This window comes from Nerophis lumbriciformis, linkage group LG29 (assembly GCF_033978685.3).
Source record: "Nerophis lumbriciformis linkage group LG29, RoL_Nlum_v2.1, whole genome shotgun sequence".
Lineage (NCBI taxonomy): Eukaryota > Metazoa > Chordata > Actinopteri > Syngnathiformes > Syngnathidae > Nerophis > Nerophis lumbriciformis.
In genome coordinates, this window is record NC_084576.2 from 20,167,894 (window position 1) to 20,195,859 (window position 27,966).

The window sequence follows — 27,966 nt, forward strand, 5'->3', positions numbered from 1 at the left end:
TTTAAATAGATTCAATTTTGCACGTGGAAAGTTTAAGTGAGGGCTTTAGTTGCGGCGCATGGACTTAATTTATAAGTAAAGGTAAGACCATAATAAGTTTTTTTTTATTAAATGTGCTTTTTGTGTGCTACAGTTTGTATGTGTAAAGTTAAAGTACCAATGATTGTCACACACACACTAGGTGTAATGAAATTTGTCGTCTGTATTTGACCCATCCTCTTGTTCACCCCCTGGGAGGTGAGGGGAGCAGTGGGCAGCAGTGGCGCCGTGCCCGGGAATCATTTTTGGTGATTTAACCCCCAATTCCAACCCTTGATGCTGAGTGCCAAGCAGGGAAGAATGCTGGTATGAGCTTTTAAACATAACCCGTTAACTGCTGCCAATCAAATGGTGAATAAGATACTCTTTAGGGTTCATATGTTTGTAAATCTGACTGTGATGAAGTCAGTGCCTCACCAGCCATCAACCTCACCGCACGTCACTGATTAGTACTCATCCCAACATGGTGTATGCCTGCGCTCATGTGAAGAAATAAAATCCTCCCGAAGAATAGCAATCTCAATTCTAAGGAAGAAAATCTTGGTTCATGTCATTTACTTTTTGCGGAATCATGCATCCCTCGTATTTATGCACAGCAACATTCCAGAAGTGTCCCGTGCTGTATGTAAAGGTGCGTCCAGACAATGATCAACAAAACTATTGAAGTCCAGTAAAGTGGACATGTGATCAGTTCACTATGTCCTCGTCCCAGATTTGTGAGAAAGCTGCGCGGCCCATGAAGCTTGTCAACAAGATACCACAAACCCAGAGAAGCATTTTGCGTTGGCAGACTGAGCAAGTCCGTGCCTGCCCCCGTCTCCCCCGTGCAAGCTGATTTTCACCCGCTCTGGCACGGTTACCTGACTGTGTGCTGCCATTCAGTGAGTGGATGTTTTATTTCACGCTCTAATTGCACCTTAAGTATGCAGCAGCAAACTCAGCAGACAAAGTGCGCTGTCAGGTGATGTGGCACAGATTCCAGTCAGCCATCTCCTGAACTTTGACCTTGTTTACCGGCACAGAACAGGAAATAATTGTGAAACAGCAGACCGGACTCCGAGAAGATGTAGTAGTTGCGCAATTGTCTTTTGTTTGTAAATCTGTTTTGGAAGACCGTGTGAATGGAATACTTCCGTTGGTACAATGTGTCCACACCATGTACTAAGGTCCTGAGTTGAAAATGTAGTGCTGTCCCAAAAGTATTACTGTGCTGACCGGAAATGACGATCACAATATTCCCACGCTTCTTCACTCTTTTTTTAATGGGGGAATTGCAACCACTCTATGGAGCATTAGCACCAACATTTATCAGTACACAAGATATCTGTCTGCTTTCCCTACGTTAATTCACAATTGTTTAGTAGTTAAAGGGGCTGTTTGCAACTTGCTTAATTATTATTATTATTTTCTAAATGGAAAACATTTCCTTGTGGTCTACATAACATGTAATGGTGGTTCTTTGGTCAAAATGTTGCAGAGATTATGTTTTATAGATCATCTTCATGCCACTTTCTGACAGTCTCATCCGGATGCACCGTTTTGTGGGCGGTCTTATTTACGTTGCTCACCTTCGGCAGCGACTTCTCCCCGTCGTCTTTGTTGTAGCGGTGTAGTGTGCAAGGACGGGAGGGGAAGACGTGTCAAAAGATGGAGCTAACTGTTTTAATGACATTCAGACTTGACTTAAATCAATAACGGAGCAGCATCTCCTCATCCGGAAACAACAACACTGGAAATGTGTTCCGTGAAAAAACGTCCGACCGGAACTCTAATAACTAAAGTTCCTTGGGTGAATAATGTATACTCACTACACCCGTATGTTTTAGCGCTTTCATGGCGAGTTTACTGACAGATATAAGTAAGAACTTTACACTACTTTATATTAGAAATGGCAACAGCGGAGGATGAATGTCCCATAACAAGAAGATAAAGGAAAAAGAAGAAGATTATCGACTACTGAGTCGCCGCGGACGCGTGCAATTTTTCAGGATTTATGCAGATCCCAAAACCTGATCAGCAGGTACCAGAAGGTAAGAAAAGTTGCTTTTGCATAATATTGCGAAACAAAACGCCAGATAATGTCTTACCTTATACACACACCATAATAATACTTGTATGTTTAATGCGTCGATAATCCTTCAAGCGGTGCAGCTTCATAGCTTACCAAAGTTGTACTAAAACATTTTGATAGATTTTTTTAGCGCCGTGTGTATTGTTCTATGTTTTCAATGGAACATTTAAAATGTTGGTGTTGTTTACTTGAGACATGTTCCCGTCATAGTGCAGCCTACACTTATCTCTTATGTTTGACTGCCATCTACTGGTCACACTTATCATTACACCGTGTACCAAATAAAATAGTTTTGAGGTGGTTAAGCTCAACCAAACGTATTCCTTACATTAGGCGCACCGGGTTATAAGGCGCACTTACGAGTTTTGAGGGGGGAAAAATTATTTTAATTGTGCCTTACAGTCCGGAAAATACAGTATGTTACCTTTGATTTTGGCTATGGTGTCATTTTGATAATTGTTTTGTTTATATTATAATTGTAATATTTGAATGATGATAAATGAATGTGTTGTGGCAGTTGCGGATTTCACCAACGCGGCGTTTTGAAGAAACACTATTGCCTTTCCAAATGTTTTTAATGGTGAACTGCCAACATGAGAATCCTAAACAGGAAGTGCTTAAAGTTTAATGGATTTGTAAAAAAAACTGAGACAAAGTCTAAGTTAATTGTGTTCTCCATGGAGTTTTTGAGACTGCACCAATTTTTTCCTCAGAATTTTCAACTAACTTAGTGTTTTGCCAAGAGGATTATTTGTAATATGTACATTTTCAGAATGTGCTTGTTCTATTTTTAGACAAAACAGGACATAGAAAACAACCTGCAGTTTATTTTTAAGTTTTGTTTTTTAAAGTCTGTTTTTTTACAATTACTAATTGTATTGGATGCCAGATTTAGTCTGGCGTTCGACTTTGTCACTCACCGCTGTCTTGTCCACACTCACTAGATAATAATGAAATAAAATAGATTGATAATTAATATTTCAATAAATGAATTATTTTATATTTTTTTAACCTATCTTTCAATAAAATTAAAGTGCAAATGAAAATACAGCTTCGCCACTTTAGTCATAATTTTTGCGCTTAAAAACTTCTCTCTGATTTGAGCTCCAGACTTCTTGTTGTGGAGAAGTGGTTTACAACTATGTACCAGTGCGGCCCATACGGGCCACAGCTGAAATTTTTTTTTTTTTTGGTGGCCCTCTAGGGCAGTGTTTTTCAACCACTGTGCCACGGCGTGAGATACAGTCTGGTGTGCCGTGGGAGATTGTCTGATTTCACCTATTTGTTAAAAATATTTTTTGCAAACCAGTAATTATAGTCTGCAAATGATGTGTTGTTGTTGAGTGTCGGTGTTGTCTAGAGCTCGGCAGAGTACTCGTGTAATACTCTTCCATATAAGTAGGTGGCAGCCGGTAGCTAATTGCTTTATAGATGTCGGAAACAGCGGGAGGCAGCGTGAAGGTAAAATTGTGTCTAATGCTTAAACCAAAAATAAACAAAAGGTAAGTACCCCTGAGAAAAGGCATTGAAGCTTAGGGACGGCTATGCAGATTGAAACTAAAACTGAACTGTCTACAAAGTAAACAAAAACAGAATGCTGGACAACAGCAAAGACTTACTGTGGAGCAAAGACGGCGTCCACAGTGTGTAACCGAACATGACGTGACAATGGACAATGTCCCCACAAAGAAGGATAAAAACAACTGAAATATTCTTGATTGCTAAAACAAAGTAGATGCGGGAAATATCGCTCAAAGGAAGACATGAAACTGCTACAGGAAAATACAGAAAAAGGAGAAAAAGCCACCAAAATAGGAGCGCAAGACAAGAAGTAAAACACTACACACAGGAAAACACCAGAAAACTCAAAATAAGTCAGGGGGTGATGTGACAGGTGGTGACAGTACACCTACTTTGAGACAAGAGCTATATTGATGCATGCTTGGTTATGCTTTAAAGTCATATCCAACAATTGCGACAACGACTTTTTACTGTCAACTGAGTTTCGTTTTTTAATGATTTCTCCTGGTGGTGTGCCTCTAGATTTTTTCAACGCAAAAAATGTGCCTTGGCTCAAAAAAGGCTGAAAAACACTGCTCTAGGGGATGCTCGCAGCTCAACAATAGGTCCCGGCCCTTTTAGTTAAGAAAATTTGGCCCACGGAGGCAAAACGTTTGGGCACCCCTGGTCTAGTGTATATGTCTTTGGTAGCTCCCCTTTCACTACGTAGCCAAGATGGCGACGACTCGTAAGATTGGATGTTTTCCTTCTCATTTTGTCTTTGTCTTCTTCTTCTACACATGTTTTTTCCACCTTATTGTTCTGTTCACTACTTTTTAAGATGTTGAATGCAGAGAGGGCACTCAAGTCAGTTTGAACGCACTTAGAGTATGCACTGAAAATAGTAGAGAAATGCGCCAACTGAGACACAGCGAGGGATTTTAGTGCGCGGCAGGAAGTGGTTGTAGTCGCCAGTCACTTCCCGATCGAAAGAGGAATTTGATTTGTTGTCGCCGTCACTGCTTACTCTGATGTATATTGCAGAGCTTGCCACAAGTCGCCACAAGTCCATTATTTGTACAATACAAGCCACCGATGTTTCAATCAATAGACCAGCGGCACTGATTATCACACTGATGAAACTGAGAGAAGGCTTTAGTCAATACAGGAATCACATGAGCTCCAAACAAAGACAGATCTGTCTTACTGTACTCTGTCCCTGTGTATGTGTTTGGTTTCCTGAGTATGAAATTGTAACAATTGTTGACTTTTAGCCCCATTAGCTGAGAGACGCAGGTGGTTCGCGGTCAAAACCCCACACCGTCGTCTTGAGTGTACGGCAGGTCAGCTCCCGGCCTCATGTGGCGTAAAGATTTCCCAAAAAACCTAGAAATGATGCTCACTTATTTTAACACCTGCACCTTTGCCAAGATTCATATTTGCATTATGCATAACATACTCTTGTAACACCTTGCGGTTAGGTCCCCGCCATTTCCGTTTCGCACTTGAACCGCGATCATCCGCATAAGAGGCGAGCGTGCTGACTAACGGCATTTGATAGTCATCATGGCTGGCCGCCGTTACACTCCTCGGAAGCAATACGTGAAGTTAGGCCGGCGGTCAGCAACCCGAGGCTTTAGCTCCGCCCTAGTGGCTCCCTGGACCTCTTTCAGAGATGTGTGAAAATGGAAAAAGATGAAGAAAAAAAAAAAAGTTTTGTTTTGATGTATTTTCTGTTGCGCGGGCGCGTGCATATATATATATATATATATATATATATATATATATATATATATATATATAATCCTCTCCGCTTCGACGAAAGATGTAAACAACATTTTAAAATCACATTGAACGCTTAACAATAAGTTCTTAAAATGAAAGTGCAACAATAGGGAATGTGTAAGAAATGTTTAATAAAGTGTAAGAAAATAGTGCAAAATTGTGATAATATAAAGAAACCTGAGACTCTATTTTCTGCAGGTTTAGTGCCAGGAAGTTACAGCTGTGCTCTAAAGGGCGAGCGCGGCTAAGGTGATGTGGTATTACCAGTCTTGATAGGGACGAGTGCCTTGCATCATTTACAGACCACATTGGTCTTACTATGGTCCGTTTGACAAAAAATAGACAAATCTGCCATACTGATGGTGACTTTTTCTCTTTTATCCACAATTTCTTTGCTTTGTGCAGCACTTATTTTCAGTTTCTCTTCCCACTTCATGCAGAGAATAAACTGCGAGACAACAAAATGTTGCAACCACACCAAACCTGATAGTTGATACTGTTACCTGATTGGCTGTTAGTGTGTCACTCCCACTGATCAGTGATCACTGCCTGGGTTGCTCGGTTGTCAGAGAGTGAGTGCCTCAGTTCATGCAACCAACCTTGCGTCGCAACTTCTGGTTTCTTCCGACACAGAAAAAAAAAATCTATCACCAGAATATAAGCCGCGCCCACAAAAAAAACAAAAACATTTTTCCATATATTAGCCAGACCGGACTATAAGCTACAGATATAAAGGTTGTGAAATTAGTTATTTTCTCAGAAAGATTTTGTGAAGATTTATTTTCATACATAACTGTTTCCAAACTTTGCCTGTAACATGGCAGTAAAACAGCCGATCAAACAAAATGGAAGTCGTTGTCAAGCTAACTCTCCGATCAGCTAAACAGACTCAATAACTCCACAGTGAAGAGAAGTGAATTATATTTATATAGCGCTTTTCTCTAGTGACTCAAAGCGCTTTACATAGTGAAACCCAATATCTAAGTTAGATTTAAACCAGTGTGGGTGGAACTGGAAGCAGGTGGGTAAAGTGTCTTGCCCAAGGACACAACGGCAGTGACTAGGATGGCGGAAGCGGGGATCGAACCTGCAACCCTCAAGTTGCTGGCACGGCCACTCTACCAACCGAGCTATACCGCCAGTGACATATACATATACAGTGACATTTTGGTGAATTTACTGAGGAATTTGAGAAACTGAAACAATACAAAAAGAATGCCGTTGTAAGTTAATAGTGCTAATAAAGACGCTTGTAAACGTGTTAGCTAATGCTAACGACGCTAGCTTTATTACCCTACAGTAGTGCATACAAATATGCATGAAAACAAAACTTTCAAACATGTGAGTATGAATTGTTTTAGTTATATTGTAAAATTTACAAACGTTGCTTGGGGTGATGAATGAAGAGACCATACGAATAGAAACGCTGTGGATGACTAGTAGACGGAACGGCACTTGTGCTTCTGGTTCAAGGCACTAAACAAAAGAAAAGAACAACTTGCAGCACCTGCAGTGAGCGAATTTGTCCAAAAGATGGCTCCATAGCACAAACAACTTTTTAGTGTCTCCACAGGTGTTTTTTATAAAAATTATTTGTTGAATACAAAACACTATGGTCGTTAGCGAATAAAAATCTATCAATTAGCCACACCATTTTATAAGCCGCAGGCTTCAAAGTGTAGGAAAAAAGTAGAGCCCGTAAAATACGGTAATATTGATTACATGTCTATGCTGATATTTGTTATTTTATTTCCCACCCTGAGTTTGCACTCCCCATCTCTGTTTAATCACGTTGTGTGCTCCCAACGCTAAATAGATGTTGTGGTTGCTCAAAGAGTTGCTATCACGCGCTCAGCTCCGATGTGGAGCTGTAATCCGCCCTGAGATCGGTAGGTTGTGAGTTCAAACCCCGGCCGAGTCATACCAAAGACTATAAAAATGGGACCAGTTACCTCCCTGCTTGGCACTCAGCATCAAGGGTTGGAATTGGGGGTTAAATTACCAGAAATGATTCCCGGGCGTGGCACCGCTGCTGCCCACTGCTCCCCTCACCTCCCAGGGGGTGAACAAGGGGATGGGTCAAATGCAGAGGACACATTTCACCACACCTAGTATGTGTGTGACAATCATTGGTACTTTAACTTTTTAAAAGCATGGTTGTCACAAAGCACAGCCTGGAGGTGCTTTAATACAAATTAAACTGGAAAAATGGTGTGAATTGAGCAACAAGTCACATTGTTAAGATACTATAAAGTAACAACCCAAAGCTTTTTTAGCAAAGAAAAAAATATATATTTTTGGCAACTTTGCAATGCAAGCTTTTCCTGTGGCCTGCGTGATCACCAGTGGTCACTCTGAACTGTGTGACTTGACAGTCAGCCTTTTCAGGAAGTCTTTTTGTTGCTTTCCTGTTTGATTGTGACACTCTGGGTCAACAAGTAGTTTGTGTGTTCAAACCCTCAGACGTCTCCAATGGGACTATGACATCCACATTCCAAACATTTCACCAGACCCATCTCCTCCCCGTCTCCCACCCTCGCCGGGAGTGATGTCAGAATCACACACTCCCAATGCCGTGACTGAGCACTTTTGCAGAGCGCCGAAACGCCAGGCGCTAGAGGGGGCGTGGCCTCTTTGCTCCAGCATTTCCTGTGCCAAGGGAAGCGCATTCCTCCGGTCAGACAGTCGTGTAAAAAGCACAACGTGTTACTGTGAGCTCCCGGAAGAGGACGTGTTAATTCTTGACGTGTGCTGGGGATAAACCGCTTTATTCCCCGCTACTAAAACAAACATAAATCTTAAAATGAATAGCTGGGTTGCAATCACATGACCTCGAGGCACATCCGCAGACTTACGGGTTTCAGGCAATGGTCGAGATCCCTATTAGGCTACTGTTTATTTACCTGAATCAGTGCAGATTTGGGCGTATTTTAAAAGGTTTATAGACAAATGAGAAAATTAGGTTAAATGGGATGGATTGGATTTTTCCACTCTTAAGAAAAATATATTTGTAAAATATTTAAATCATTTATCATGTACTTCATTTGACACTCACAAGGATTTAGAGAAGAAAACATCATGTCTTTACATCTGAGGGGTCCACAAATTAAACATTAATCCGTGAAAGACAAAGTTCGACTTATTCGTGCATCGCTAAGTAACGTATTGGATTGACATAACGAGTGCGGTGCTGCTGTGATCGTGACGCTAATGAGAAAAAGGACATGTTTGTTTGCAGTTGATTTCCTGCTACAACTTTAGTCTCATCTGCAATTCATGTCTGCAGTTGTTTTTTAGGGTGTAAAGTTCATATTTTGTCGTTATTTGGCTATAGATGTCCCTGGTGTTCAGCAATGTTTGCTAGCGATATCAAGATTGAGTATATGCTGTTGAGTCTACCAGAGATTTATAAATCTAGTTTATTAATACTATTATATTTTCTTCATGCTAACAAATATCACCAAAGACGCTATGTGGTCATCCGTGTCGAATAAAGTACTTGGCTTACATGTACAACAAAAACTAAGCTTTTAGTTTCTGTGATGAAAATAGAGAAAGAAAATACGGTGGATTGGACCAACAATTAAAATATTTATTACTAGGACTTAACATGACATTAGTTTATTTGTACAAGCAGGTTTTCAGTTATATTTAGGCATAGCAACCACAAAAGAAATCAAAATAATCCGATCTCTTGTCCTTTTTTACGTTTAGTTCTGCTCTTAAACACTACTAATATAGTAGAGAATAAACTCCATTGCATCACAGAGAGTTTCTCAAACAATTTAAATATTCAAACAAACATTTTACAAAGTGATCACTGCAGACACGAGCATGGTCCGATTGTATTCCACAAGATAATGAAAGTGATATTTTTAGGGGCCATTTCCTTCGACGCACTTTCGTTTTTCCCTGACTTTATTACCTTTATGAACCACTTCTTTCGGGACTCTACGAAAGCTCTTTCCTATCTCTGAATTTGAACGATTGGAACACCCTAAGAACAAAACAACAATACGGCATTTTCTGCTCAAACTCTACACTCACTCTCACCTGTTTTAATGTTACGCTCAAGCTGCTTGACCATCGTGTGAATTAAGCCGTGCAGAAGTAAGTTGGATATGATATCATATCCAACCCAGCTATAGGATGGCGAGCTCATGTGATGCTGATAAAGTGCTTATTGCATACAATGTGTGCAAAAGTTCCTTCAGCATGTGTGTGTTTGTGACTCTGACAGGACAAGGGGAAAGGAAAAGGTCTGGTAAAGAATGCCGCTCTGGAAGAAGAAGACGCTCAGAACCTGGAAGTGGTTTCCTTCTGCAAAGATATAACAAGGTATCAGCGGTTTTATTGCCCCCAGGCTTATTCCAAAAATATAATTAAACATGGCCCGCATCAGAAAATTACAAGAGATTAGGGACATACAAAAAATACAAATAAACAAGGCTGCAAGAGTTGTATCAAACACTTTGCTTTACACAGATCAAAAGTCTGCTTACAATAGAGCCTATGCGAGCTGTGGTCCAAACACCTCTATTAATGTTTTATATACATGCTTTTTTTTTTTTTCTTCATCACTGATTATTACTCATTGCAGACTTCATGAGAGCCAAACATAATACAGCATCACTTACTGTACAATGTCTGCTGTCATTAGGATGCCGACTGCTAGGATGTTCATATATTCCCATTTAGATGAAAAATGTCTCATAATCCTCGCAAAGAAACGGAGGACCATGCGGGGGGACCAAGCGTCTTTTCGTGTCATTCTCATCAGTTCCAGGTCCTAAATGGCTGTCGAAGTGTACCATCTTGTTGTATTATATCCTCAGCCATCTACTTTCCAGGTGAAAGGCATGATCTACAATAAACTTCCCAGGAGCAGGGAAACGAGGAAACAGCAGACCACTCGATGATGTAAACATAGGCACACATGGTCGTGATCACGACGCCGCTCTGAATATTTTTTTCTGCGTTAGCGCTTATAATAACAATATCACTAATACTTGGTTAATAATGAAGTCACGAAATGTAAATGGAGTATTGTTGGCGGTATTTTTGAATGGCTATTTATCTGATTTTATGGGCGGAATAGTGGAGATTCCATTGGCTCCGCTATAAGCTGACTTTTATTTACGTTTATTTAATAGTTAGAATGTAATTTAAAAAAAAAAATACATCCGTCTTTCATAATGATTGTGAATGATAAGCAAAATTCCAAAAAAGTGCAGTTCCCCTTTAATGTAAAACCAAATGTAATGTTAATAGGTGAGAGGCACATTATTTGGGTTTAGACAGAGTATCAAAAATAGGCATTTGTAGTAGGGGTGCACAAAATAATCAATTCGCATTCAAATTGCAATTCTTATTCATCCTGATTGTGAATCGATTCATAATTTTCAAAAATCGATTTTAGAAAACAAATATATTAATAATTAAAACAATTTTTTTTTTTTTATAAGAATACTTTAAAAAAAAAAAAAAAAAAAAAAAAAAAAAAGATGTCCTTAGGCCATCTCCATGCAAACAGAATGAGCTTTTCTCACCTGTAACATGTTTTGAAAACGTTTCATTATAATTATTATATTAAATAGTACATTGCAAGAATTGGTTTGATTGGAGAACTGTATTGAATGGAGAATCAATTCTGAATTGGAATTGGATCGAATCGTTAGGTGCCCAAAGATTCACACCCTTAATTTTTGTTGCTTTTTATGCGTGCGTCCATTCGTCACATTTTTCACCGTTCGCTTGGGCTTTAGGGACGAAGCCCCCGCGGATAACAGGGCTCTAATGCACTATCTGCTACAGGTGGCAATAGAACATGAATGTGCGTCCTGACCGCTGCATGAATCTTCTTGCAGCCTGCGCTCCAAATTCCCTCACGGCGACATGGCCACCAACCCCGGCTACGTCTTCAGTCCCGTCATCGCCCAGAGGGACGCTGGAGGGGACACCAGCTGCTCCGTGAAGGTGTCCATTGAAATCTCCGACTCTCAGCAGCCTGTTACCTTCACCTGTGATGGTAAGGAGTGTTGATTATGGTGTAGCTCATAAAGCAGATGTTATGTCTGCGAGGTCTTTATAGGGGGTTGCAGAAAGTATTCAGACCCCTTTTATTTCTCAGTACACTCAGCACCCCATATTGACATAAAAAAAAAAGAAATGTTTGCAAATTTATTATAAATAAAAAAAACTCAAATATCAAATGTACATAAGTATTCATAGCTTTTGCTCAATACTTTGTTGATGCACTTTTCATTTTTTCTTGTAATCAAACAATATTTTCAGTGTATTAGATTGTAAAAATTCTATCTAATATACCGAAAATATTGTCTGATTACAAAAAAATGTGAAAAGTATATGAATAAGAAGACAAAATTTACCTTTTTGAGCAATTTGTTGATGCACCTTCGGCAGCAGTTACAGCCTCAAGTATTTTTTAATACGATGCCACCTCGCCCATTCCTCTTTGTAGCACCTCTAAAGCTCCATCTGGTTGGAGGGTAAGTGTTGGTTTTCATCCAGGATGTCTCTGTACATTGCTGCATTCATCTTTCTCTCTATCTTTTTATTAATTTTTTTTTTCAGAATCTGGGTTGTTAAAATTTAAGAATATTGTGGAATTCTTAACACTACAAATTGTGTAAAGGGCTAGAAATAACCATGTCCCTGTTAACATCCAAAAGCTATTTACAAAAAGGGATGGAGAATATACCTTGCGTGGAATATCAAACTTTTAAGATCATAAGAGTTAAGAGCAACCGAAACAATGTTTTTGTCTCTCTCTGCAGAGTGTAAAACTCTGGAATAAATTAGGAATGCAGTTACAAGAATGTATATATTTCAACAAATTCAAGAAAAACTTTAAAGAAAATACTTTTGAAATGTATAAACAATAATCTACGACAATGTATAATTCATTACAGTCATTGTTTTTGTTTTGAAATCTAAATGATCACCGTTGTTTGTGTACCATTGTAACCATTTAAGGTGAAAGTATCATGGGGTGGGAATTTACAAGTTTTTCTTCTTACTCCTTTTCAGGCTGAACAGTAGCAAAGAAAATGTATTTTTTGTGTATTCAATTTAAGAACAAGAGTAAATGTGGAATGTTTTATTTGGGTTGTATTGGCTCGAAATAAAGTACTTACAAGCAGACGGAAAGTAGTAGACAGAAAAGGGAGAATGGGCGCATTTTGGCTTAAAAACTAACGATAAAGGTGAAGCTGTAATACTGAAACGCCGCTCAGCAAGAGGTGCTTTAAAACATGGATAACTAGCTAGCGGCTAACGTCCGTCCGCAGTCGGCAGTGTTTTAGCTACTTCTAAATCACTAATCCTCGCCTCCGTGGCGACAAATAAAGTGAGTATCATCCCTGCAGGACCAGGAATAGCTAAACATGCTTCACTACACACCACAGGAGAATACAATAGCAAACCGCTAACAGCGAGCTGGCTCTCCTGAATGTAAACAAATGCAATGGGTGGATCTCCACCTGACATCCACTGTAATGATACAAAGTACAAGAGCGTATCTAGTCGATACTACTATGATTACATCAATATTTTTTATCGTCACAAAATCTTTTTTACACTTTTAAAACTCTATGTTTATAAAGTCAGGAAATACGTCCCTGGACACATGAGGACTTTAAATATGACCAATGTATGACTCTGCATCTACTTGGTATTGGATCCATACCCAAATTTATGGTATCATCCAAAACTATGTAAAACATCCAAACAACAGAAGAATACATGTTTATTACATTTTAACAGAAGTGTAGATGGAACATGTTAAAACAGAAAATAAGCAGATATTAACAGTAAATGAACAATTAGATTAATAATCCATCATCATTTTGACAACATAATAAAATGAGAACTAACACAATATGTTACTGCATACGTCAGCAGACTAATTAGGAGCTTTTGTTTGCTTACTTACTACGTACTAAAAGACTAGTATGTTCACTATTTTATTTAAGGACAAAATTGTTCTTTGATTGCAATAAGAAACGTATGTTTAATGTACAGTAAGATTTTTTTTTGTTCAAATAAAGCCAATAATGCCATTTTTGTGGTCTTCTTTATTTAGAAAAGTATCGAAAAATGGTACCAGTACCAAAATATTGGTATCGGGACAACCCTAATTTGTACTTTTTTTACAAATAGCTTTCCGTCAGGCAATTCTGCCATACAGGCCTGATTGGTGGTTTGCTGTAGAGATGGTTGTCCTTCTGGAATGTTCTCCTCTGTAGCTCCGACAGAGTGACCATCGTGTTCTTGGTCACCTCCCTGACTAGACTAAGATGAATGCTGTAGGAAAACCAACGCTTCCCATCCAACCTGATGGAGCTTGAGTGGTGCTGCAAATAGCAATGGGTTTTTTAATTTTTAATACATTTGCAAAAATTTCCACATATCTGTTTTTTTCTGTCAAGATGGGGTGCTGAGTGTACATTAATGAGGAATAAAATGATTTTTTTAAAAATATTTTAGCTAATGGCTGCAATGAAACAAAGAGGGAACAATTAAAAGGGGCCTGAATACTCTCCGTACCCACTGTAACTGACAAAAAAAGGTCCCTACTGGTTCAAGAGAAGAAAGGAGCGACCGAACACTTCACCCGTTCCCCACCCCTGCCCTGGAGGAAGTACACCACCTTCCTCTTCTGCATAAATGCACCTACAATAGTTGAGTAGCCATGTTTCCTCCTCACACCAAGGCCTTCGACCAAGTTTCCTTGGAGAGTTGATACTGACCCCTCACACACCCTAACACCGAGCTCACTACTTTGCCTTTTGTGCGACTAATAGCTTGTAAATTCTCGTGTGTGTGCTTTGTGGGTGTGTGTATCTTACTGTCAATCCTGCTGATGCCTCAAATGTTTCCAGTAATGGGCCTCAGCGTCGTCATGTCTTACATCTGGCTGACTTGACCCAATGTCCACTGACTCGGCACGTAGAACTTCCTTTACCGCTTTCCAAGCTTCCTGTGTTCACTTCCAGTTCACCTTCTACGGACGAAAGAAATACTTTCCTTTTTTTTTTTCTTGACAGCTTTTCCACATGGCTACTGTGCATATAACAGGTGTTGTGGTGGATCCAGTACTTTACAAAACACCGGCGTGTCAAAGACTATGTTCACGCTGCAAGCCAATTCCGATTTTTTTTTCTCCCACATGTGACATGTGGCCAAAATTCCCAATTTTTAAAAATCCGACTTAGGCCTTTTTCGTATTTGGATATCCACGTAAAACTGATATGTATCCGAACTGCAGTCTGAAAGATCGCGTCGCATTCATCGGACTAATACGTTGTCAAATGACATAATCATTTGCCAAAATAGACGGTCGCAAAAATAAATAGTGGATCAATGAGCAGAAAAGTAAGATGCTTTAGGACTTAATGTTTAAGGATTGGTACCGTTCCCATATGAAATGATACGGTACCAATTCCCGGTACCAGGGAATTGATACCGGTAGTACTCAACAGCATCAATTTTCATAACTTTTGTGTGTGTTAATAACTGTTAATGTTTTTGATTATAAAATCTCAATTTTTATTGCAACCTGTAAAATTTAGCTGACAATAACTGCTGTCTAGTTGTTGTATCTTGTTTTATCATCATATTTCTGAGTCGCATTTACAAGTCTGACATTAAGTTGCAAGTCCGAGACGTTAGGTGGCAGTAGTGTATAGTTTATGGCAGAGCCGTGTGTAGCGAGGGTATGGCCAACTCTGTTTTAACGTTGGTAGCAAACATGGCGCCCAGTAGTCACGTGAGAGGCTTTTGACCAATCGTTTAGGAGATCCTCTGGCCATTCTTTCCCTGATTGGTTCAAAAGCCCCTCATGTGACTACAGGGCGCCATGTTTGCTACCAACTTTGGTCTATGTTGTGCTATTTTGTTTTTTGTTGCGCCCTTAAAAGATTTAATTCACTTTGGCCTCCAAGGGCCAAAGTGAAAATGTGCCATTGGGCCGTGGGCCTATCACAGCCATTTTAATCGTAGAGTTGTACAATAAGTTAGTAGTTAAATCCCAAGCCGCCATTATTTAAGGTAGTCGCGATCATCACCTTTGATAGATTGCAACTTGCTGATAAGCTAATAATAATTGTGTGAGCTTAAAAGAGTATGAATATCTAATACATTTTGGGAAGCCACCCTCTGGCGGGGCAAGTGAAATGGCTCGGCGGGCCCCAATTGGCCCACAGGCTACACTACGGGCACCCCTGCTGTAAGTATTGTTCTTATTAAGCACTAGCTGTTTGATTGTATTGTATATTTTAGTTGTAGTTTTTATTAACAAATATGGAGGTGTTGAAATCGTAAAAGCGCTAATGCTAATCAGTAGCATGTCAATAGCAAAGCCAATGTATATAAGAAATCAAGCTAGCACATTTTTGGAACAATTGAGCCTTACTTTACTTCTGTTTTTGAATCAATTAATTTGTTAGAGTGGAAAATTGCAACATTACCCAGAGGAAGTCTGACTGAGTCTGCTCTCAATGCTGTTGGGGTGATCGCATAGCGCCGAAGTGCGACGAGTCTGCAACCGGTCGTGACGTTCAGCCCAGGTACCGAAACATGGTACTTTTGGATTTTGCGTGATCCGGTGCTCGGCGGGATCCGGTCGGTGCCAAAAAAGTTCCCGTCCCTCTCAATGTCCCACCACTTCTACGCGGTCCTTGGAACACGTGTCAAAGTAATTATGCTCCCTAAACTCCCTAAAATCTCCCACGCCAAATAATTTGATTTAAAAAAAAAAAAAGTTGACTCCGGTTTAAAAAAAATGCCTGAAATGGCCACAAATGCGCCAGGACCGAGACCTACTTAAACTAAAGCTATGCTTACTTCCGTAAACACTGCAGCACGTGACATCATGCGGGTCCCATTGCGTTCACATCCATCCATCCATCCATCCATTTACTACCGCTTGTCCCTTTTGGGGTTGCGGGGGGTGCTGGAGCCTATCTCAGCTGGGCGATAGGCAGGTACACCCTGGACAAGTTGCCACCTCATCACAGGGCCAACACAGATAGACAGACAACATTCACACTCACATTCACACACTAGGTCCAATTTAGTGTTGCCAATCAACCTATCCCCAGGTGCATGTTTTTGGCGGTGGGAGAAAGCCGGAGTACCCGGAGGGAACCCACGCAGTCACGGGGAGAACATGCAAATTCCACACAGAAAGATCCCGAGCCCGGGATTGAACTCAGGACTACTCAGTCACATTGGAAATCTATTATTTTTTTGTAATTTGAACAACTATATAAAAGAGGGATTCTCAAACTGTGCTCGGTGTACCACTTTTGGTACGCGAGCTCCATCTAGTGGTGCGCCAAAGAATCACTTGACTAAATACAGCGTTTTATATTCCTACATTCCAACACAGTGTTTCTGTTCAAGCGTTATATTAAATATTTTTGTAAATACAACCTCTGACTTGTTTTGAACAAATACTTAGGCCTACTACGCTACTGTATTTTATGTCGATCATTGCGGTTGTACTCGGTGAAAAAAGTTTAAGAACCACGGATGTGAAAAGATTGGATTTAACAAAAAATCTGAATTAGGCATTTTCCCTTGCACTGTGAATGTAGCATAAGTCCTCCGTTACACTGGCGGAATGGTGAAAAAAAATAACCACCATTCCTCTGATGGGTGGAGGGCTGTTATTACTGGATCCCAGGGTGGTCTCCATCTCTTAAAATGTCTGGCCACTTACACACACGTCTGCTTCAACCACCTTATCTTAACTTTGCATCCATTTGCCAGGGTTTAGTCGCTATTAGTAGCTGCTTTCACAGCAGCAAAAGAACAAAATAAGCTTGCTTGTGTCAACAAACTCCCTGTTGGCCTATGCCTACCGCGCCACTAATTCCCTGCTGCAGTACTTCTTCTGGACCGAGAACAGGTTTGATTTGAAAGGTGAGCCATGCAAAGCAGCATGCTGATTATCAGGTTGGAGTGTCTCGTCACACCTTCGCAGCACGTATGCGCTCGCTGGTTTTATAGGGCGACCGAAGACGAGACCATGCCTCTCACAATATAACAAACAACAAAATGACTAACTCCTGTGTCGTCCTGCAGGAAATGACCACGCCTTCTAATAAGCAGGTGGATGAAAGTGATAACGGTAATCGACAACAAAGTTAAACAGCCAGAAACATGTCTGTCTTAATTTCAATGTCTTTTATTTGGACAGAACAGTTCATGTTAACGGTTTCCACACACTTTGTTTTATCTTCGTTATTATGTAACGCGGGCAATAACAACATCATTCTACATACATTTTCATATTAAATTGACATTTTAAAGGGTCTGTTTGCGTCTTATTATTGGGGATGGGTGCCATTCACATATGAACCGATACGTTACTAATTCCCCGTAGCTGAGAATCTATACGAGTAGGTGGTGGCAGTAATGTGTGTTACCAATTATGTGCCCGTGAAATCAACAAGAAAACGTTCTTCACTGCTTGACTACCATGTTGCTTCCGACTTGGCCAAACGTATGCAGTAAAGCAGGAAGTAGTTATTTCGTTCCTTTTTCAGCACTGCGCCGTCATCCCTTCATTCGCTATTCTTTCCCTATCCAGTGAATTCTCCAGTGGAGCTCCTGATCAGTCAGACTCTCTGCTGGGTCCACGACGACCTCAACCAGGTGGACTTCTCCAGCTACCTGCTCAAAGTCTGTGGGCGGGAGGAAGTTCTGCAAAAGTAAGTTGATTCAATGAAAGAAGAGGCATCAACACAGACCAAGGTCATGTAAATCAGACGGTTGTGATACCTTTTTTTTTTTTTTTGTACTTGTTGCAGTAAACACAGCCTGGGCAGCCATGAGTACGTCCAGAACTGCAGGAAGTGGGAGAATGAGATCACATTACAGCTTCTATCTCATGCTACTATGAAACAGGACTTGGCTCGCACTGTAAGTCATTTTCATTTCCTCCAAGATGTCCTCTTTAACCCCGCTACCCCGCCATGAATTTTTATTTGCAAACCTGATCCTGCTCATTAATCTTCTCTCCCCCCCCCCACCCTCAGGTGGATGACGATAACGCTGCCATTAATCTGGAGAAGCACCTGAGCTATGTGGAGCGACCCTTTAAGGAGACTGCCACCAGGTAAGAATCCCCAAGGCTGAAGGTTTGGCATGCAACAGAATATTCCTCTCATTGCAGTCTTTGTCTGTCCAGGCAAGGCCTGATCGACTACTTGGAAGGCTATCACAACCAAGTCAGCATCTGTCTACAAAATGAGGTACGTTGTGAACCCTTGACAAGTTGGGAAAATGAAGTATGGGAACATTTTTGGTATTTTAAAACTCAAAGTAAAAGTAAGTCGATCGGCTAGCGATCAGGGATGTAACGGCTCTGGTTCCAAAGTCTTTACAATAATACCATGACGCCTGACGGTATCATACAAACATTTGGGGTGTAGTTTTTATTCTGGCGCTTAAGCGAAGTGTGTTCGTAGTCGATGATAGGAATTGTTTTTGCTTTTTTTGACATTTCTTGAAAAATGTCTAGAAAATCTTTCAATAACTATTTGAATTATGTTGCTGACAAACAAACCCTGGCGAAAACATAACCTCTTTGGCGGAGGTAAGAAAGTCTGCGTTCTGCAAAGCAATACTTTCATCTCGAGCGTTTCCAAGGCGAGACAGAGTCAGCCGCTCACGTCTCACCGCACGGAGGTAATCACCTAAATAAAATGTTCAACACGGGAAATATGACGAAACTGATCTACTACTTAATAAATCCTCAATCCATCTATTTTTTCACCGCTTGTTTCTCTCTAATGTTGCAATTTTCAATGCCAACAACACAATTGACTCAAAACGCTCCAAAGAAAGGAAAGTAAGGCTCCACTTTTTAAAAAATGTGCTAGCTTGATGCTAACATGCATTGGCTTTGCTATTGGCATGCTAATGGTTAGCATTAGCGATTCCTACATGGCGATTTCAACACCTCCAAATTTGTTAATGAAAACTACAACTAAGATGCACGTTACAATCAAACAGCTGATGCGTAGTAAGTGCAATACTTACAATGTTATCACCTTTTAGGGCGCAACAAAACAACACACCATAAACTATTTACTACTGCCATTTAACGTCTTGGACTTGCAACTGTCAATGCAACCTACCGGTAATTGCAAATGAGACTCCGAAATGTAATAACGGAACAAGATACAACAACTGGACAGCAGTTATCATAATCACCTCATTTTAAAATGTTGCAATAAAAAAATTTATTTTATTTTTTAACATGATTAATATTAATAAATAGGTACCGTTGATCGATTCCCAGGTACAGATGTGAACGATAACCATTCCTATTTGCAAGTACTATTATAACTGGAGCATGGGGCAAAAACATGTTACACACCGAGTAAGAGCAAGCAGGAACATCCATCCATCCATCCATTTTCTACCGCTTATTCCCTTCGGGGTCGCGGGGGGCGCTGGAGCCTATCACAGCTACAATCGGGCGGAAGGCGGGGTACACCCTGGACAAGTCGCCACCTCATCGCAGGAACAGTCAAAAAAATGTTTAAATGGCTAAGCTATCTTGAACCAACACAGGAATTAAAGGACCAAACATTTCACACATTAACAAACATAATTGAAAATCAAGGTATGATCGTAACAATTTACATTTTGCATTATTAATGCGCTAAGCTGGTATCTATACAGGGGCTTCACGGTGGCAGAGGGGTTAGTGCATCTGCCTCACAATACGAAGGTCCTGAGTAGTCTTGGGTTCAATCCCGGGCTCGGGATCTTTCTGTGTGGAGTTTGCATGTTCTCCCCGTGACTGCGTGGGTTCCCTCCGGGTACTCCGGCTTCCTCCCACCTCCAAAGACATGCACCTGGGGATAAGTTGATTGGCAACACTAAATTGGCCCTAGTGTGTGGATGTGAGTGTGAATGTTGTCTGTCTATCTGTGTTGGCCCTGCGATGAGGTGGCGACTTGTCCAGGGTGTACCCCGCCTTCCGCCCGATTGTAGCTGAGATAGGCTCCAGCGCCCCCCGCGACCCCAAAGGGAATAAGCGGTAGAAAATGGATGGATGGATGGATGGTATCTATACAGGGAAGTGTAGCTCCACCCCTCTAAATGCAAATGCTCCAGCTTGTTTCATAAACATTCACAGAAAGCAGTCCCATGTTGACAGTTTTAAAAAAGTAAAAATGATCTTTCTGGAGTACACTTTTTAAACATTTAAAAAATATAAGTTTCTAGTGCTTCCTTGTTCCTCAGTAGGCTTTTGGATACGACCAAGCTAATGACAAGAGTCACACATGTACGTAATGTATGCTGAGCACTTGGAGGAGGGAAACGCTCGTTAGAAACTGCACAGCTGCAAAGTATGCTACCCTCTTCAATCCCATGATGTCATACATGCTAATAATAGCATATACAATGGACTGTCGGCACGTGTTGAAGGCCATTTTACACAAAACAGCTCATGGTTGCTGGTGCCGGTGCTACAGTGCTTTTTTGATTACGGAGGCAAACTGAGGCCATTTCCACATGAGCGTGGATATGTTATCCGGTGGAAAAAAGAAAATAAATTAATGCCAATTTTCCACAAAAAAAAAAATGCATTCATCGGCTGTCATGCTTTTTTTGGCCAATCAAAAGTCTGAAAAAGCAAAGGTGCTTAAAAACATTGATTTATATTTGAATCACAATCTTATTTATTCCGATTCTAAATCGATTCATAGTTTTAAAAAAATGTATTTAAAAAATGAAATTTGTGTAATAATAAAAACAAAAATTAAAATCCCATCTTAAAAAGAAGCCTTTAGGCCAGTGGTTCTTAACCTTGTTGGAGCTACCGAACCCCACCAGTTTCATATACGCATTCACCGAACCCTTCTTTAGTGGAAAAAAACAAAAACATTTTCCAATTAAAGACAAAGTTATATGTTTTTTTACTGGTGCACAAAATGAACCGTGCATGAACATCACCTTGTTCAAAGAACAAAACCAACACAGTGCATGAACTCACAACAAATTACACACCTAATTAGAGGGAACATTGTTCGGGGGTATCCATAATACGCCAATAAGGAGAAGTTTTTATTTACACGATGAGTCGGGTGTGTCTTGACCTCCGCGGCAGAGGCTCCGCCGAACCCCTGAGGCCGACTCACCGAACCCTTAGGGTTCGATCGAACCCAGGTTAAGAACCACTGCTTTAGGCCATCTCCATGCTGACTCGCTGCGCGTACACGTGATAGGTCAGCAACCTAAAGAAGGTTTGGAACCTGTAAGCTGTTTTGAAAAGGTTTTTTTACGATTAATATACCAAATAACACATTGCGAGAATCGGGTTAAATCAAGAATCACGTTGAGTCCATTTTTAGTCAAATTGTCACCCCAAGAATCTAAGTCGGATCGTAGTTATCATAATTAGCTCATTTTAAAATGTTTAGATAAAAATAAGACTTTGTTATCAAAAATCCTTAATACTTATGAACACACACAAAAGTACTTTAAATTGGTACCGCTGAGTACCGGTATTGATACCGAGGGACCAGGTATTGGCACCGTATCGGTTCAAATGTGAACAGTATCCATCCCTAGAACAAACCAACAAGTGTGTATCTACGGCTTCAGAGTACTCAGTACAAGACTGTGGACCGGGTGGTGCAGACAGTGAAGAACTTCTGCTGCGCGTTGGACGAGGTGGAGACTCAGGCCGTCACTGAGGCCGTCAAAAGGCTGCGACACTCCGTCAACTTACCCAGGATGCGCTCGCCCAAGGTGGGCTCCAAATGCACGCATGAAACACACTTGCTCATTAGAATATGCTCCTAAATTGATCACGCCCTGCCTTGTAGATGGGGTCCCCGCCATCTGGACAGCCGTCAAATGGTAACACACGTTAAATTGTCATCTAAGGGTGCCATTTATACAATGCAATGAATTAATGAATGCATCTCTTTGATTAACACCTGCCAGGTAACAGCAGTGCCGTGGATGAAAGCATGGCGCTGCTCACTCAGGCCGTGTACGACCTGGCCAAGCTCTACCTGCGCTCCTTCTGCGCCCCCTCCGCCTCCTTCATGTCGCCCTCGCTAGACGGCGAAACGGCCGAGCAGCCGAGCAGCAAGGAAGCTTCTGGAACCACGGACCACCTCAAGTTCACCCTCTTCGCCCTGCACGGCATCCCGGCCCACTGGGTCAGCAGGTAAACGCACAAGCACTTGTACTGTATGGATTCAAGATGGGGGGGAATCCATGCACTATGATTATTATTGGCGGGAGATGATCTACTCTTCTGTTCAAATGTAATAAACACTTATTCTTCTGTTTGGATACTTTACATTAGTTTTGGCCGTTACTACATATTTGTGTATTAATCCAATACCAAGTAGTTATAGGGGCAGTATTGGTCTCATGCCAATGTTGATATTTAAACGTCAGTAAATGATAACATGATAACACAGGATGGCGATGTAACAATATCAATTAAATATTTAAATAATTTTCTCATTACCTTTTATTACCGTCAATGTTTTGAGCAAAATAATGGCAATAGGGCAAAATAACTCATCATAAGCAAAAAGTCCTGTTACACAAATACTTATTAAAATAATTTGGTTTAAAGTACCAGTAGAGTGGAAAAACAAGTTGGCTCTATATTAAAGCTGATTAATGACAAATCTCTGAAAATAGCCGAAGGTATTCGGAGCAGAATATTCAAAATGGCTGACTAAATTTGTGGCATTTTGCGATGTTTAAACTGTGTTTTCACATATTTTGCGGATTTTAATACAATTGAATGTTGTTTAATGAATACAAAAAAAAACAAATAAGCATATAAAGTCACCTTGTTTTTCCACTCGACTGGTACTTTAAAGTCCTTTAATGCCCTAACACGTATTTTCTAATTTTGTAAACAATAACAAATACAACAAAAAACTATTTTGTATTAAAAAAAAAATTGATCGAATCATTAAGTATTGACCATATACTGATACTATACTTGGTATCGTTACTGTCGATTCTTATCAATCCTCCCACTCCTGGTTACGTTCAAGAGCTCAGGCTTAGCGGTTAGTTGGAGTGCTCAAAAGAATGATTTTTGTTTATTCTAAATCGTTTTCTAATTTTCGAGAATCAGAACTTTTTTTTTGAAAATTCTTTTTTTTAAGAATGAGGTTTTGTATTAAAAACGTTAAACATTATTACTGATGTTATTTATTATAATTACTATTATTATGAATATTGTTGCTTTTATACATTTTTGGTTTTCCTTTTTTTAGTTTCATATTTTCTTCTCAATTGCTTTGTAAATTTCTATCCTAAATGTTTTAAAGCTGTGATTGGGTCGGAGTTAGGGTGTCTCTATTTTATTTTATTAGATTCATTAACATTTTATGATTTCTGTAAATACAATTTTAAAAATATATTTTTTTGAATACGTTATTTTGGGGACAAGCGGTAGAAAATGGATGGATGGATAGGCCAACGCTGCGTGTATAAGTCGTACGGCAGCATCTAAGAGGAGTTTTTGTAACCTGTAACCGGTTTTAAAAATACTTTTATCACAATGTATTTACCAAATGATATATTACAAGAATTGTGTTGAATCACGAATTGATTCTGAATCGAATCATCACCCCAAAAATTGAAATCGAAGCGTGAGGTGCCCAAAGATTCCAGCCTTCAGCGGTTAGCATGGCTTATTGTATTCTCCTAAGGTGTGTAGTGTAGCTGTTCCTCGTCCTCCAGTGATAATGATACTTGTAAGAAACATAGTTTATTTGCTGCCATTGAGGCGAGGCTTCGGACGATTGAGGGACGTTAGCTGCTAGCGAGGAAGCTGCGTTCCGTTAAGGACGCAGTCATTCGCTTGCAGCTGTCCAATTAGCGTCATCAACGTGCATTATCAAGGTACGACGATGGTATTAAACGCTCTGTCGTTAGCAAAATGCTTATCATCTACATCGCACAACCCTCGTGATGTTAGGTGAGGACATCTGCTGTCGACAGTCGAAGCAGACCGTCTGGTTTCCTTCCGATTAACAAACAGCTCCAGTGTTTCTCCCCACGGCTTGTTTTTCCACGCCGGTGTCCAGTTTCAACCTGGCTTTATCTTGTGCGTGCATACATGCATGGCTGAAACGGAGAACAGCCGAATTTTCCATTTCAGGCTCCTGCCATGCATTCGTAACCACAATTCGTACCCTTCTGGCCCATTTGGAAGTCAGTGAAGGCATAGAAATGGCTTGGGTCACTAGAAAAGCCATGGGTAGATCTCAGTGGAGACCTTTGGAAAGGCTCAACAGATTGTGATGCAAAAATTGTTCCTTGGCCCGTACCCAACACCTGGTACTAAGATTATGGAGAAACCATTGTGTTGCATTTGTCATTTTTTTCATGCCAGGACAGATTCATCTGATCAATCCAGTGTTTAAAGCATAAACTTGTACTCTAACCGTCCCGCTGTGGATGGATTCGGCCGTTCCATCAGTCAGTCGCAAATTTTCCCCTAATAACTGGCTTCTGTACTAAAGTGCTGGCTCTATTTTGAGCCGACAGCAAACATTGTCGCTGTGTTTCCCATGACCAGCCGAGCAGACAGACATTTTTGTCGTGATCCGCGCTTGTTGAGGTGGCGCTCTTGTTTGTTTTGGCGAGGCTCACATGTCAACCATCTGCTGCGGCCGCGGGGACGGCCCCGGCCAGTGACGGAGCTGCCAACACAGATGGCACCAAGCTCCCATGTTCGCAAATTTGTAACAGAAGGCTGCCTTTTTATTCATTATGAACATATTAACAGACGGGCCGTCACTCCCGGACCCGCCAACTGAAAGTTGTCGCAGTTTAACGGCATCTTCTCCTGCCTCTCAGCCTCTCTGCTAAAGTCATACTGATTGTTAGGGGGTGTCAAAAAAGATCGATTTTCAGATTAATCGCGATTCTTATTTGTAACGATTTTTAATCGATTTAAAAATATCAAAAATAAATTATATTTTTTTCAATATATCCTGTCCAGACACTTTGGCAAATCATGTTGATGATCATATCTGCTGTACAGATAATCACAGAACTGGCATCCAATGTTATTAAAAAAGTATAAATTTTGAATCGTTAAATTAAGGATCGATTCTGTGGGTGGGATGGGTACCAAATTCGGTACTTTTATAGGCACCGTCCGAATTTCGTCGCTACTACCAGGTATCGATTCATGTAAAATCAAACTGCCATATTTCGATACCTTTAACCTGCTCAGTGGCCTTGTGGTTAGTGTCCTTCCTAAGATCAGTAGGTTGTGAGTTCTAACCCCGGACGAGTCATAACAAGGAATATAAAAATGGGACCCATTACCTCCCTGCTTGGCACTCGGCATCAAAGGTTGGAATTGGGGGTTAAATCACCTAAATGATTCCCGCTGCTGCTCACTGCTCCCTTCCCCTCGCAGGGGGTGGAACAAGGGGATGGGTCAAATGCAGAGGGTAATTTCACCACACCTAGTATGTGTGAGACTATCAGTGGAACTTTAACTTTTAACTTTGTTACAATAAACGTCACTTCCAGTTGCAGACTCGTCACGTCCAATTGCAAACTAAACACTGTCTCGCGTAAACATTTAGTGGTGTCAAAAAAATCTGTTTTCGAATGAATAGCGATTCTGACTTGTAACGATTTTTAATCGATTTAAAAAATCAATTTGAAAAAAAAATATATATATTTTTGTATTTATTACGTTTTTTTAATCTGTCCTGTCCAGCCACACAGGCAAATCATATTGTTGATGTAAATGCCCAAATCTGCTGTACAGATTTATTTAAAAAAAAGTGTTTGATACTTCTCTTGTTGCCTTATTTCACTTGATTAAATGTTTGGGTAGAATTTTTATTAAACAAAACCAAGTTTCTTTTAAGTGTTATAGAACATCTTCATAGCTGTTCATCTATTGTATGGAGGAATTTAGTTATCATACAATTGGCACCCAGTGTAATTAAAAAGTATTGATTTTGAATCGAGAGTCGTTTTGAATCAATTTTGAATCGAATCATTACCCCCAAGAATCGAATCGAATTGTGTTGTGCCAAAGGATTCACAGCCCTATAAACAATCACTGAAGCAGCACTCAGCCAAACTCACTCTAAATAATGTTGCTGTTATCAACTCCAACAAAGCAAGTATGCTCTGTAGAAAACACTTGAACGTAAAGTAAAGCCCCACTCTTTCAAAATGCGCTAGCTTGATGCTACGTTGCATTGGATTTGACATAGACAAGCTACTATTAGCATTAGCGATTTTACATGACGATTTCAACACCTTCAAATTTGGTAATTAAAAACTACAATTAGGATGAATGTTGCAATCCAACAGCTAGTGTGCAAAAAGTACAATTCTTACAGTATTAACACTTTGTAAGGCGCATCATAACACATTTAGCCTTCTGGAAAAAAAGCTACTTCCAAGTTGGACAACATGCCATAAATAGCCTATTATTGCATTGCAAATGAGACTCAAATGGTATAAGAAAACAAGATGTAACTGGATGGCACTGTTATGCTAATCTGATCATTTTTAAAATGTTACATTAAAAAAATATTTTTTTATTATCAAATATTACCATGTATTAATACGCACAAAAGTACTGAAAATAAGTACCGTATTGTTTCAAATGTGAACAGTACCCATCCCTAGTTATATGTGCATTATATTAAACTCTAAATAGTCTTATTTATAAAATAATATGTAATTGTGTGTTTCTGTATGCTCGCACGTTTACAATTTTGCATCACACAAGCAATCGCATAAAAACAAACACGTCATAATTCGGACTTTGTGCACTAATTTGGAGTCTTTCTGTTGTACTTTATTACAGAAGTCTGAGATGTTTGTCTTTTTGTACTTAATGGTAACACATGAAATGTCATAACACAAGCTCTGCCTGTTATTCTCTTTATAGATAGTACGCGTCTAATCTCGTCAGTGTGTGATGCCCTATTTAAAATGTACACAAGCAGTTTCATGCGGCACTTTTCTCCTGAATGCATTTTATAGACTTGGCATTCATAGAAATACTTGCGGTCCTCCGCTTTTGGTTAGTGATCCATTTCCAAAGCAAGCAATATTTCCCATATGAAATCATGTAAATCCAGCCAAAAATATGAGCACAAAACAATTGAGAACAATCCAATTATTTAATATTTTAATTAAATCATTTTTAAAAATGTGTTTTTTCCCCAAGTTTAACAGAAAATGTGAAATACATAAAACTGACGAATGAAATGAACATGTACCTTTTATTGAAAACTATTTTCGGCAAAGACACGGATAAGTGGAGGAGGGAGGGGAGAACCATGTAGATGCCAAGACAGCATCTTTGTAGTTTGAGTTATTTGTTGAATTCAATAGTGTTTCTCCCCTTCTTTATCAATATGCTGGCACTCGCAACTTTCTCTGAACCCACGGTGGATTATTTTGCAGTCGTACTCAATAAAACGAATCAGAGAATGAGTCACCAACACGGGCTTTTCCTTGTTTGCATGCTCAATTCTGCCGAATGA

The 27,966-nt window shown here is 40.0% G+C and overlaps 1 protein-coding gene across 1 annotated transcript in view; it reads left to right on the top strand.

Moving 5' to 3' along the window:
• pik3c2a (phosphatidylinositol-4-phosphate 3-kinase, catalytic subunit type 2 alpha) overlaps positions 1-27,966 on the top strand; it is an 82,272-nt gene that overhangs the window by 24,811 nt on the left and 29,495 nt on the right. Inside the window, exons 3-11 of the mRNA XM_061924815.1 lie at positions 9,636-9,733; positions 11,263-11,423; positions 18,015-18,135; positions 18,235-18,346; positions 18,463-18,542; positions 18,615-18,678; positions 22,049-22,195; positions 22,273-22,306; positions 22,394-22,622. Of these exons, the coding sequence (XP_061780799.1) occupies positions 9,636-9,733; positions 11,263-11,423; positions 18,015-18,135; positions 18,235-18,346; positions 18,463-18,542; positions 18,615-18,678; positions 22,049-22,195; positions 22,273-22,306; positions 22,394-22,622 (1,046 nt within the window). The remainder of the gene's footprint in view (positions 1-9,635; positions 9,734-11,262; positions 11,424-18,014; positions 18,136-18,234; positions 18,347-18,462; positions 18,543-18,614; positions 18,679-22,048; positions 22,196-22,272; positions 22,307-22,393; positions 22,623-27,966) is intronic.